Source organism: Rhincodon typus, chromosome 8, assembly GCF_021869965.1.
Source record: "Rhincodon typus isolate 14 chromosome 8, sRhiTyp1.1, whole genome shotgun sequence".
NCBI lineage: Eukaryota > Metazoa > Chordata > Chondrichthyes > Orectolobiformes > Rhincodontidae > Rhincodon > Rhincodon typus.
This window is the reverse complement of record NC_063339.1, coordinates 39,058,182-39,071,777: the sequence shown is the minus strand read 5'-3', so window position 1 is coordinate 39,071,777 and position 13,596 is coordinate 39,058,182. Positions and strand designations below refer to the sequence as shown.

The 13,596-nt window shown below is 40.3% G+C and overlaps 1 protein-coding gene across 1 annotated transcript in view; it reads left to right on the top strand.

Annotated features, from left to right (window-relative positions):
* The window catches only part of LOC109915958 (RAC-alpha serine/threonine-protein kinase-like), a 103,726-nt gene that overhangs the window by 77,759 nt on the left and 12,371 nt on the right, over nt 1-13,596 (top strand). The window contains exons 4-5 of the mRNA XM_048600104.1: nt 1,726-1,837; nt 6,760-6,904. Coding sequence (XP_048456061.1) covers nt 1,726-1,837; nt 6,760-6,904 — 257 coding nt within the window. The remainder of the gene's footprint in view (nt 1-1,725; nt 1,838-6,759; nt 6,905-13,596) is intronic.

Below are 13,596 nucleotides of genomic sequence, written 5' to 3'. Positions count from 1 at the left end.
CAATGGATCAGATCTAAGCCCTGCTGTCCTGTCACATCCAGGCATGAGTGGTGGTGGGCAATTAAACAAGTCATTGGAGGAGGAGGCTCCACAAATATCCCCATCCTCAATGATGGAAGAGTCTATATCATCAGTGCAAAAGCATTCACAGCAATCTTTAGCCTGAAGTGTCAAGTAGATGATTCATCTTGGCCTTCAGTGGTCACCAGCATCACAAATGCCAGTTTTCAGCCAATTTGATTCACTCCAGGTGATATCAAGAAATGGATGGAGGTACTGGATGCTGCAAAGCAATGGGCCCAGACAACAGTCCGGCAGTAGTACTGAAGACTTGTGTTCCAGAACTTGCCGCTCCCCTAGCCTTCAGAACTTCAGTTAATGTTTCGGGTCCAGTGACCCTTCTTCAGAACTTCAGTTTTCTCTCCATACGTGCTGCCAGACCTGCTGAGTTTATCTACCAATTTCTGTTTTGCTTATAAATAAATGGTAATGTACAAAGGGACCTTCTAGCAAGCTGTGCAGTTTGTTCTCTTTACCAAAGAAAAGTCATAGAAAGGGACGCAGTATAGGTTTACCAGACTGTGTCATGGGATGGCAGACTTTTCAGGAAGAGAGACTGGGTCGACTAGCTGTGTATTCACTGAAGTTTATAAGAATGAGAGGAGATCTCATTGAAGTGTATAAAATTCTGCCAAAGCCGGACATACGACACAGAGATGATACTTCTTCTGGCTGGGTGGTCCAGAACCAAGAGCCATGATCTCAAAATGCATGGTATGCCATTTAGGACTTAATCGAAGAGAAATTTCAACACTGAGAGGGTGATGAGCCTGTGGAATTCTCTAGCAGAGAAGGATTGGAATGCCAAAATCATTGAATATGTTCAAAAAAAAAGGTTTGTTGAGACCAAAGATGCCAAGGGATATGGGGAGATAGTGAGAATGTGACATTGAAGCAAGAGATCAGCCAATTTCATGTTGAATGAAAGAGTGGGCTGGATGGGATGAATAACCCATTTTCTCTATTTATGTTTGTATTCTTCATTTGTGTTTTGCTATTTCTTCTGCTTCCCTTCTGTTCTACCACCCAAAAAATATACTGCACTCTTTTAGGTTTAGATTTGAGCTTTTGCAAGTTCTTTCCTCCTAGTTAGAGTTTTAGGCTAAGTCCTATCCATCATCGTAGTTAAGTGTCTCCCATTGTGATCTGTATTACCTCCAGCTTCTGTTCCAGTTATTTTTCATCCCATATCATCTCTGTGTATTTTATGTCTATATTATAATTGTAAATCTAGTAAGATTACTGCACTGAAAAGGTGTTCTACCCCCGGGTTATTAGATGCATATTTTTAAACTCTATCTTCTTTCCATTTATACATTCCCTTCCATGTCAAAGCCATCTTTGTGTACTGCATGCCATAGTTGCTGTGCCAACCGATACTCCTCTTAAGTTGACTGGCTGAGAGATGCACCATATTAGATCAATTCACCCGGTGATCAATGTTATGTTTCTTCATTTTGCCTACTCCACAAATCCCTCACTTAAGTGGGATATTTAATTGAACATTCTGCCTTTCCAAAAGTGTGGATGCAAGATGAAGTTGGAGATAGGAAGTTAGTGTTGTGTTATCAGAGTTGTATTTCGAATTATGCCTGGCAGTGGGGGTCAAGTGAAAGTCTGATATTTAGAAATGTAATTTTCAAGCTAATTTTATCTTTCCGTTAGAATGTCAACTGATGAAGACAGAGAGACCAAAATCAAACACATTTATCATTCGGTGTCTCCAGTGGACTACAGTAATTGAAAGAACATTTCATGTTGACAGCCCAGAGGAACGGTATGTTTTAGAAAAGGATGTGTGTTTATCAGTAATAGTACTGATCAGGACAGTTAAAACTGCATTTTTTCTTTACAACACAGAAGTTTAATCACCAGCAAATTAATTCATAATACATGCCTAAAGTACTACTCACAATTTCAGGAGTCAAATAATTTTCAAGAATATTTTTAAAGAAGACAAAAGTTTGGTGTAGAATTAGTATGTTGTCGGTGCCTTTCAAGAATATCGATTAAAATTTTCCACTGCCTTGACTGATGTGGGCAAGGCAAGAAAGTTGGGAAAATGCAGTGAGAATGAAAATCTTGGAATCTTGACTTCAAGAAAAAGTGTCCCTATTTTTCCTTTGAGGTTCATATGGCCAGATTAGAATCTCACTATTATGTGGTGACTACTTTATTTCGATGTATTTGAATCTCATCATTAACTAAACTCGCCTCATTTATATTCCATTTCCAGCTCTCCTTCCCAAGGAACTACGTGGTACCATTTCCCAGCATGCTCAGTGGCAGCCACTTATCACTAACTTCTCCAGGTCTTCATCTAACTCTATCTTCTTCACTATGTCTGTGCATGCTCCATGGAAATTGTCCTTCTCCAGCCTTCATCCACACAAACCAGCATTGGCACACCATCACCCTCCTCAGGTCTGATCTCAGTTCAAATTTTACACCACCTCAACCTCCGGATTTCACATTGGAGCTCGGGGACGCCAATGACTTGCATGCTTCTGCGAGGTTGCAAGGTCAAACACCTATGCATCTACACAGGAAACATCTTGTGGCTCTTAGCTTTGTTTATGAGTGATCAGGAATTACAGACAGCAACAAGACTTGGATAGATGAGAGTCTTTGAATGGACATGATGCATGCAATAATGAGACATGTAGTTCACGAGCCTTGGGGAAATGCTTGTGCAGTGACAGAATTAAAGTAAGTCGTGGCCCTGTGAGTGTAAGGTAGCAGAGAGAAATTGGCGGCAATTACTCTTGTGGAGATCAAAACATTGTTAATTTTCTGGCTGCACTGCCGTATGTTGTATTTTAGCTGGGACACTGCATTAACATGGGTCACTGTCTCAATCCAGGCTGACTGTTTCTGGTGTCATGGCCTCCTTTTGCTTCTCAGCATGATACAGCACTGCTCTCCTCTCTGTCGGTTACCATCACGGTCTCTGTCAGTGTGCTGAGGAGCTAATCTTTCTGGGCCATGTCCTGAATGTAGACATTCAAGCACCATAGTCTGAAGTGGAGGTGGCAACAACCGGGAGGCCCCAGCAGTGACCAGTATTTCCATCTCTCCTGTCACATGATTCTCTTAGAAGGATGCTTATGATCCAGATGCATTATTAACAATATGAAGAGCAGAAGATTGGGTGAAGAATCTCGTCAGCCGTCGGAGTCCAGCTCCACAAATCTCACTTGATAAACGTTTTGGTTGTGTTATGGATCAGACCAAATTCCCTTCAAGTATATCAAGGAGATGGCTTAGACCCTAACTTTTATCTTATTTAAAGGCAAGTGTAAGGTGCTGTGTTCCAGTAATTTGGCTTTAAGCAAAACCCATTTTGTTCTTATCCTACAGTTAAAATACCAAAAGGAATAAGAATTGGAATAACTTAACTCGATTGGAAAACTTAACAGAATAATATATTATCTAATGGTTAAACAGCGACTGTTCCAATACAGTAACAATGCATAAACACACCCTTGGCAAAGGCAAATTTGGTAAAATAGGTTGTTTCAAATGGGATCGGGCAGCAGAAAGAAGCCAAGCTTTTAGCTGTAGCAAAGAGAAAGTGAGAGCGAGAGAGAGCTTCCACAGCCAACTTCAAAACCCCAACAATTGTTGAAAGCTAAACTAAAACCGTGGTCCTGTGGGAGCCTGACTCCACCCATTCATGCTGCTTCTTATGTTCCAACTTTAAAACAAAACAAAAGCCTCACAAGCTGTTTACCTTATTTGCTTGGAACAGACCGCTCGACACTTTTGTCTCAACATCTCTTTATATAAAAAAAGGAAAAAATACACCTCTTAAAGCCATAGTATCATCACAGTTGATAATGCGAGAATTCCATCTTGTTTAATTTTTGGTGCCTTTTACTTTTTTGTTTAGAGTTTTAGATCGAAGGAACGTGCACCTGCATTTGGACTTCAGTTACACAATGATGAGATTATAAAGAAGGAATTGAAATACTAAGACTTTTTACCAGACCAGAAAGGCTTAAGGAGATGTAGAAGTTATGTTCTAAGTTTTTGAAACTATAAATAGAAAATTGGTAATCCGAAAACTATTACCAAGGGAATAAATGGGACAGTTTCAAGAATATATTTCACAAATTTATTAGAAAAATGGAATATGTTCCTATTTGTTTATTGAGATGGAGGCTAACTCAGATTAATTAGCCAGGTTTATGGTAAAAATAATATAAGATACAGAAAAAAGCAAGAAATTCATATTAATTTCACTTGAACTGCAAGAACTTTAATGAGTATGATGGACTGAATGGACGTCTTCTGTGTTATAATTTTTATGAGTCAATGCCTAATCTATTCTAACACTGCTTTCAAATTTTCTAGCCATTAACTTCTACCATTTAACTTTATGCCTTTGTCTTCTGCTGTACTGTTGAAATGATCAATTATAGTTAGAGTTATATGCACCATGTTCTATTAACAATGTGATGTAGGCACTTAAAAAGAGGAAAAGTGAAAAATCAAGCTACATACATTGTGAATCTAAAGACTGATATTTTAATCCTTTATGTGTTGCAAGCGGGTGATTGTGTTTTTGTTTGTTCCCCCAGTAACTGTTGCTGTTAGTGACATTTGTGGTGAGATCCCCAACAGGGAGAACTCTTTGAAATATGGGCAGTCAGCCACAGAGTTAGATAAAGGGAGAGTAGCTAAGCCCAGCAATCACTGTAATGGTTTCTATCACAGGAAAGAATACTGGGTGCCTTCCCTGATCCTGCTTAGCCATTTACACTTTTGGAAAATATTTTACATTAAAATGAGAGTTTCTTGATAAAGGAAGAAGAACGATACATTGTTATTGTGTTAGAAATAAGAAAATGCAAGGAACAAAGAGAAGTAATAAAAGAGAATAGTGGAAACTGACAAAAGAAAAATAATATACTGAGGTGAACTTAAGTACAAATAAGGGAAAACTGAGCAAAACAAGAAATATATTCATTTTCTTGCCAGAGTTGATTGGGGATTGGTGTTTTACTTTGGATTTAAGTTATTTTCATTTTTATTTTTAATGCTGGTGAGTTTTATAGCTGCCTGCTATATTGAAAGAAGAAGGATGCCATTTAAAGACAAGTCATTCATAACTACTGGAAGTCTCCAAGCACTTTACAGCCAATTAAGTCCTTTTGGGATGTAGTCCCTGTTATAATGATGGAGACCGTTTGCACACAGCTAACTTGCACAGACAGCAGTGTGACAATGTCCAAGTTATTTATTTTTGTGATGTTACCTTTTTCACACGGTGGGTGGTGTGTGTAAGGAATGAGCTGCCAGAGGAAGTGGTGGAGGCTGGTACAATTATAACATTTAAAAGACATCTGGATAGGTACATGAATTCAAAAGGTTTCAAGGGATATGGGCGGAATGTTGGCAAATGTGGCTAGATTAATTTAGAATATCTGGTCAGCATGGACGAGTTGGACTGAAGGGTCTCTTTCCTTGCTGTACAACTCTATGTCTCTAATTAAGAGATTAATGAACGCCTGGACTCTGGATAAATGTTCTGCTTTGCATCAGCAGAGTCCATGGGATCTTTTATGTCTACCTGAGAGGGTAAACAGCACCTCGTTTGAACGTCTCATCCAAATTTTGCCACCCCTAATAGTGCAGTGCTCTCTCGGCACTCTACTGGAATGTCAGTCTGGATTTTTTTTGTGCTCAAGTACAGGAAGAGGGTATGAAGCATCACAGTCAGTTACATCTGTAAATCTAAACTCACATTGATGATTATGTTGAATAAATTAGTAATGGAGACCTTCCAAAGTCATGCCCACTGCGTGCTATAAGGACAAGGGCAGCAGATACATGCGAACACCACCACCTGCAAGTTCCCCTCCAAGCCACTCACCATCCGGACATGGAAATATATTGCTGTTTCTTTGGTGTTGCTGAGTCATAATCCTTAAACATGCTTCCAAATGGCATTATGGTCAAGCTTCACCAAATGGACTGCAGCAATTCAAGGAGGCAACTCACCATCACCTTCTCAAGGGCACCTAGGGATAGGCAATAAATGTTAGCTCAGCTAGACAAAGTACCTATTGTCAATGATGTGGTATAGTAGGAGTCCTCTTTTTTAAAGCAGTTTTACCTGACACCCGTTAATGACTGGTTGTGGAATACTGAGATATGATAACTTGTATTAACTGAAAACATCATAAAGTAACCGAACATTTGAAAACCTGTTGCAACCGGGGGAAATAAAGCAACTGATAAAACTGCATTGTTTAACTATTGATCATTTTATCTATAATTTAAGTTGAAGCATTGAACAGTTTAGAAAGAATATCTGTAACAGAAACAAAGTTGCTGGAAAAGCTCAGTAGGTCTGGCAGCATCTGTGAAGGAAAAAAACAGAGTTAACGTTTCAGGTCTGGTGACCCTTCCTCAGAACACCGGAAGGGTCACTGGACCCTAAACGTTAACTCTGTTTTTTCCTTCACAGATGCTGCCAGACTGGTTGAGCTTTTCCAGCAACTTTGTTTTTATTCCTGATTTACAGTATCTGCAGTTCTTTTGGTTTTTATATCTGCAACAGATATGTTTTACAAAAAGAAAATGATTAAATGAATTGTAGAAACATTAACTTAGGGATGTTTCATCAGTAATTTATCTTGTATGCAAGGTGAGGTTTAGAATGATTGATTATTTTTAGTTTCATTCTTACAGGGAAGAATGGACAAAAGCCATCCAAACAGTAGCAGATAGTCTTAAGCAAGAGGATGAGATCATGGACGACCATGCAGAGTCCTCCAATGATCACTCATGGACTGATTCAATAGAAATTTCTCGTACTAGACCAAAAGACAAAGTGGTAGGATGTCTTAATTGCAAATATGCAAACACCAAATATATTGTAACTTTCATTATTTAGTGGAATGACATTTTTGATTATATTGGAATAATACCCCATAGATTAGAAATTACTGTTGTTGCTAACACTGATAATTACTGAAAGCATTACTAAGATATAACACTGCATGATTTAACAAACGAATTAAAATAGACCAAGAAATTAATTGAAATAACTTAAACACCATATAGCTTGTCACTAATTAATTTGTAAGCTTCTGCTTCTTTCATGAACGTGTAAGCCGAGAGACATTTTCTGAAGAAGGGTCTAGGCCTGAAACGTCAGCTTTCCTGCTCTTCTGCTGCTTGGCCTGCTGTGTTCATCCAGCTCTACACCTTGTTATCTCAGATTCTCCAGCATCTGCAGTTCCTACTATCTCTGAAATTATTGTTGCCAGTTTGCTCACAACAAGGCCCCACATGCAGCAATATCAGACTGAATATTGACCTTGAGAAGTCTTTCCCTGTCCCCACACTGGGAAGAATGTTCTCTATATTTTCTTCAAAATACCAGCAGGACAGATGCACATAGGCTTTAAAGTCTCAGGTTTCACACTTGCATCATAATTGCTCAACTTCTTATATTTTTCTGTGCTTGACAGGGAGGATCACCAAAATTTGTGTCACTGATTGTATACTTTCCTCCAACCTCATTCTTTTCATTTCTCACCTACTCAACTTAACACCCATCCAGAGTGGGTTTCAGTATCATCAGTGCTGGCAGAGCTGGCTAAGTCCTGGTGGATGTATTTGTCTGACCAGGTCTGTGGCACATAGGTGAGTAGACCTACTTAAATTCATCTTATTTTTTCACCAAATCCATCTGTTGCAGATGCATTTGTTGATGACCTTATTGGTAGAAATGACCATTGCAAAGTCCTTTTGGGGACAAGATCCTTTCTTCACACTCTTATCTTGTTGCGTGGTACTGCCACTGTACAAAATTCTGATAGATTTAATACTAGCAGCTCAAAACTGGGCAATGAAGTGCTATGGGCCATCAGCAACAGTAGAATTAATTCACTTACAAGCTGTAACTCCATGGCCTGATTTATCTCTTACACTACGTTATTATCAAAGCAGGGGATCAACCCTGGTCCAATGAGGTGTACAGAAGAACATGCAAGGAGCTGCAAAAAACATACCTAAGAATGAGGTGACAATGTGGTCAATCTACAGCTCAGGACTAGAATCATAGGACAAATGTACTGCAACATTATATCATGTCCATACTGATTATCTGCATAAACAACTCATTTACTCCCTCTCACCTGCCTTTCCCCTGCAATCTGACAAAATGTGTGCAATTCCTTTCTGGAAGCCTGCATTAAATTTATCTGAACCACATTCTCATGGGGCAGTGCATTTTGGATCCTAACTACTCATCACATGAAACAACTTTTCTTCTTATGTCACAATTGATTCTTTTGCCAATCACCATAAATTGATGAAACTTGCTCCTCTAACTTTTTTCCTATCTGCTCTGACTAGCACCCCCCCACCCCCCCCCCCCCTCCCCCCCCGCAAACTTTGAAAACCTCTGGTAAGCTTTGTTTCTCGAAGGAGAATAACTCCAGTGATTCTAATCTATCCACTTAACAGAAGTTCCTCAACTCTGGAACCAGTGGCCTGAATTTTCCTTGCACCTTCTTGAATGCATTCACATCTGTAATACATGCAAGCTAAACAGTAAAAACAACATGCAACAGACAGCTGAATAATTCTATAACCAATGGATGTGCTCCAAACTCTGCAATCTGCCACATCTAGTTATAAAAGTAGTGTACAATTAAGTAACTAACTGGAGGAGAAGGCAGAACAACTATCGTTATTCTCAATGATGAGGGGAGTCCATCACATCAGTGCAAAAGACAGGATGAAGCATTTGCAACCATCTTCAAACAGAACAGCTGAGTCAATGATCCACTTCACCTCAGCCTCCAGCATCATAGATACCAGGCTTCAACTTTTTCAATTCATCCCATGTGATATCAAGAAATGTCTGAAGGGACTAGATACTGCAAAGGCAATGGAATCCACCAACACTCCAACAATAGTACAAAAGACCTGTGCTTTAGGATTTGCCACATCCCTAGCCAAGCTGTTCCAGTACAGCTACAATACCAACATCTACCCAGCAATATGAAAAATTGCTGAGGTATATTCTGTACAGAAAAAGCAGGTCAAATCCAACCCAGCAATTACCACCCCATCAGTCTTCTCCTATCAATGAAGTGGTGGAAGGAATTTTCAACAGTGTTATTGAGCAGCACCTAGTTAGCAATAACCTGCTCATGGACACTTGGTTTGGGTTCCAGCAGATCCACACAGCTCCTGACCTCATTACAGCCTTAGTTCAAACATGGACAAGAGAGTTGAATTCCAGAGGTGAGGTGAGAGTGACAGCCCTTGACATCAAGGCTGCATTCGACCGAGTGTGGTGTCAAGGAACCTTAGCAAAATGAGAGCCAATGAGAATTGGGGGGTGCTCCTCACCGGTTATAGTTGTACCTAGCCTGAGACCATAAGATATAGGAGCAAGGTTAGGCCGTTTGGCTCATTGAGTCTGTTCTGCTATTTGATCCTGGCTGATATGTTTCTCAACCCCATTCTCCTGCCTTCTCCCCGTTACCCTTGATCCCTTTATATCAAAGACCAATCTATTTCTGTCTTAAATACACTCAATGACTTGGCCTCCACAGATTACTACCCTCTGGCTGAAGAAATTCCTCCTCACCAGTGCTCCCTCTAATTTTCTTTCCAGCTTCTCAGGCCTCTGAGATCTTCTATTAAAAAAAAATCATAATTTTCGTCATGATTATTAGACTGAATTTTGAGATTTTTGTCCTGGAGCTCCACTTATTTGATGGAAAATCTTCAAGAACTGGAAGTCAATGTTGCGCAAGGCGTGCACAGAACTTTGGAGTGCAGCTTAGAGGGAACATTGCCTAACATATAGGAAGATGGTTGTGGTTGTTGGAGGTCAGTCGTCTCAGCTCCAGGACATCTCTGTAGGAGTTCCTCTCAATGGTGTCCAGTCCCAGCCATCTTCAGTTGCTTCATCAATGATCTTCCTTCCGTCATGAGGTTAAAATTGTTCACTGATGCCTGCACAATATTCAGCACCATTCATGACTCCTCAGATACTGAAGTGGTCTAGGTTCATACGTAGCAAGGCCTGGACAATATCCATACTTGGGCTGACAAGGGGCAAGTAACTTACATGTCGTACAAGTGCCAGGGAATGACTGCCTCCAGCAAGAGAAAATCTAATCATTGCTCCTCAGGTTTCAATGGCATTATCATTGCCAATTATCAATGTTCTGGGGATTAAACATTGCAAAAAAGGAGATAAGATGTGAAGCTTTTCATCTTTCACTTATCAGAATTACGATGGAAGAAACATACTTGAACAAAGGGCCACCATTTTATACAGAATGAGAACAGGGTGCTGATTGATTGATTTGAGCTATCAGTTGCATGGAGATGCAGCAGATCATTAATGATGGCCCAGCCAATTGGCACACTCTTCTCATCATTGTCAAGTGACTAGTGTTGACTAATGATGTCCCGCAGGGATCTATATTGGGGCTTCACTTATTCATAATATACATTCACAACTTGGATAATGGCATAAAAAGTTAAATGTCCAAATTTACTGATGATACAAGATTGGGCAACCTTGCAGACTGTGTTGACAACAGCATAAAATTACAACAGGATATTGATAGATTAGGTGAATGGGAAAAGCTGTGGTAGATGGATTTTAATATAAGTAAGTGTGAGGTTATCCATCCACCATCAGGGTAATTTTCAGAAGGCACAAAGTTAAATATAGTGGATGTCCAATGAGATTTGGGAGTTCAGCTGCATAGCTCTTTAAAATGCCATGAGCAGGTATAGTAAATAGTCAAGAAGGTAATGGAATACTGGCCTTCATTATCTAAAGGGCTGGAGTATAAGGGTGCAAATGTTATGCGGCATATATACAAAACCCTGGTTAGACCCCACTTAAGAGTACTGTGAGCAGATCTGGGCATCACATCTCACAAAGGAAGTTTTGGCCCTGGAGGTAATTCAATACAGGTTTATAGGGATGATACCTAGACTTTAGGGGTTAAATTATGAGGAGAGATTAGACAAATTAGACCTTTATTCTCTAGAATTCAGAAGGTTAAGGGGCAATCTAATCCAGGTTTTCAGGATATTAACAGGGAAAATCAGGGTGGATAAACTATTTCCACTGGTTGAAGATTCTAGAATCAGGGGGTATAGTCTAAGAATTAGGACCAGGCCATTCAGGAGAGATGTTAGAAAGCACTTCTACACCTCAATGAGTATTGGAGGTTTGGCACTCTCTTCTTCAAACAGTGGTCAATGCTGACTCAACTGTTAATTTTAAATCTCAGATACACAAATTTTCATGGGCCCAAGGCGGGCATATGGAGTTAAGCCTCGGATCTGCCATGATCTCATTCAATGGCAGTGCAGGCTCAAGGGGCCGAATAGCCTACTCCTGTTCCTGTGATGGGTACAAGATGAAAAGCTTAAATCACTTTTCTTCTAGTAAGCATTGTTTATGTTCTGTATTGTCAAACAATTATTTACATTCTTGAGGCTTTCATTGACCAGAAATTGAACTGAACTAGTTATATCAGTACTGTGGCTACAACAGCGGTCAGAGGCTAGGAATCTTACAGCAAGTAGCTCACCTTCTGACTCCCCAGAGGCAACTACAAGCGAATAAGGTGCCTACCCATGAAGCTTGACACCATTCAGGACAAAGCAGTCGCTTGGCTGGGATGACACCCAAAAACATTTACTCCCTCCACCGTTGAAACTTAGATATTTGCAGGTAAAGGGACGGCTGGAAAATGGGAAGTCTTCAAAAATGAGATAATGAGAGTCCAGAGACAGTATGTTCCTGTTAGTGTGAAGGGCAAGGCTAGTAGGCATACAGAATGCTGGATGACTAGAGAAATTGAGGTTTTGGTCAAGAATAAAAGGGAAGCATATGTCAGGTATAGACAGCAGAGATCAAGTGAATCCTTAGAATAGTATAAAGGCAGTAGGAATATACTTGAGGGAAATCAGGAGGGCAACCGGGGGCATGAGATAGCTTTGGCAAGTAGGGGTAAGGAGAATCCAAAGGGATTCTACAATACATTAAGGACAAAAGAGTAACTAAGGAGAGCATAGTGCCCTTTAGAGATCAGCAAGGCCACCTGTGTGTGGAACTGCGGGAGATGGGGCAGATACTAAATGAGTATTTTGCATCAGTGTTTATTGTGGAGGAGGATATGGAAGATAGAGAACGTGGGGAAATAAATAGCAACATCTTGAAGAATGTCCATATTACACAGGAGGAGGTGCTGGATGTCTTAAAATGCACAAAGGTAAATAAATCCCGAGGACCTGATCAGGTGTACACTAGAACTCTGTGGGAAGCGAGGGAAGTGATTGCTGGGCCCCTTGCTGAGATATTTGTATCATCAATAGCCACAGGTGAGGTGCTGGAAGACTGGAGGTTGGCTAACGTTGTGCCACTATTTAAGAAAGGTAGTAAGGAAAAGCCAGGGAAGTATAGATCAGTGAGCCTGACATCGATGGTTGGCAAGTTGTTGGAAGGGATCCTGAGAGACATGATTTACATATATTTGGAAAGGCAAGGACTGATTAGGGATAGTCAATATGGCTTTGTGCATGGGAAATCGTGTCTCAATAACTTGATTGAGTTTTTTTGAAGAAGTAATGAAGAGGATTGAGGGCAGAGCGTGGACATGATCTATGTAGACTTCAATAAGGTGTTTGACAAGGTTCCTCATCGTAGACTGGTTAGCAAGGATAGATCACAGAAAATAGAGGGAGAACTAGCTATTTGGATACAGAACTGCTTGAAGGTAGTAGACTGAGGGTGGTGCTGGAAGGTTGCTTTTCAGACTGGAGGCCTGTGACCAGCGATGTGCCACAAGGTTTGGTGCTGGGTCCACTGCTTTTTGTCGTTTATATAAATTATTTGGATGTGAACATAGGAGGTATGTTTAGTAAGTTTGCAGGTGACACCAAAATTGGAAGTATAATGGACAACGAAGAACCTTACCTCAGAATATAACAGGATATTGATCAGATGGACCAATGACCTGAAGAGTGTAGATGGAGTTTATTTTAGATAAATGTGAGGTGCTGCATTTTGGACAGGCAAATCAGGACAGGACTTACACACTTGTGAAACTTGAAAGGGTTCAGAAAAGATTTACAATGATGTTGCCGGGGTTGGAGGGTTTGAGTTACAGGGAGAGACTGAATAGACTGGGACTATCTTCCCTGGAGCTGGAGGCTGAGGTTTGACCTTACAGAGGTTTATAAAATCATGAGGGGCTGGTAGAGTCCAAAACTAGAGGGAAAGGTTTTAAAGGGACCTAAGGGGCAACTTTTTCATGCAGTGGGTGGTGCATGTATGGAGTGAGCTGCCCCAGGAAATCGTGAAGGCTGGTACAATCACAACATTTAAAAGGCATCTGGATGGGTATATAAATAGGAAGGATTTACAGGGATATTGGCCAAATGCTGGCAAATGGGATTAGATTTATTTAGGATATCTGGTTGGCATGGACAAGTTGGACCAAAGGATCTGTTTCTGTGCTATATATCTCT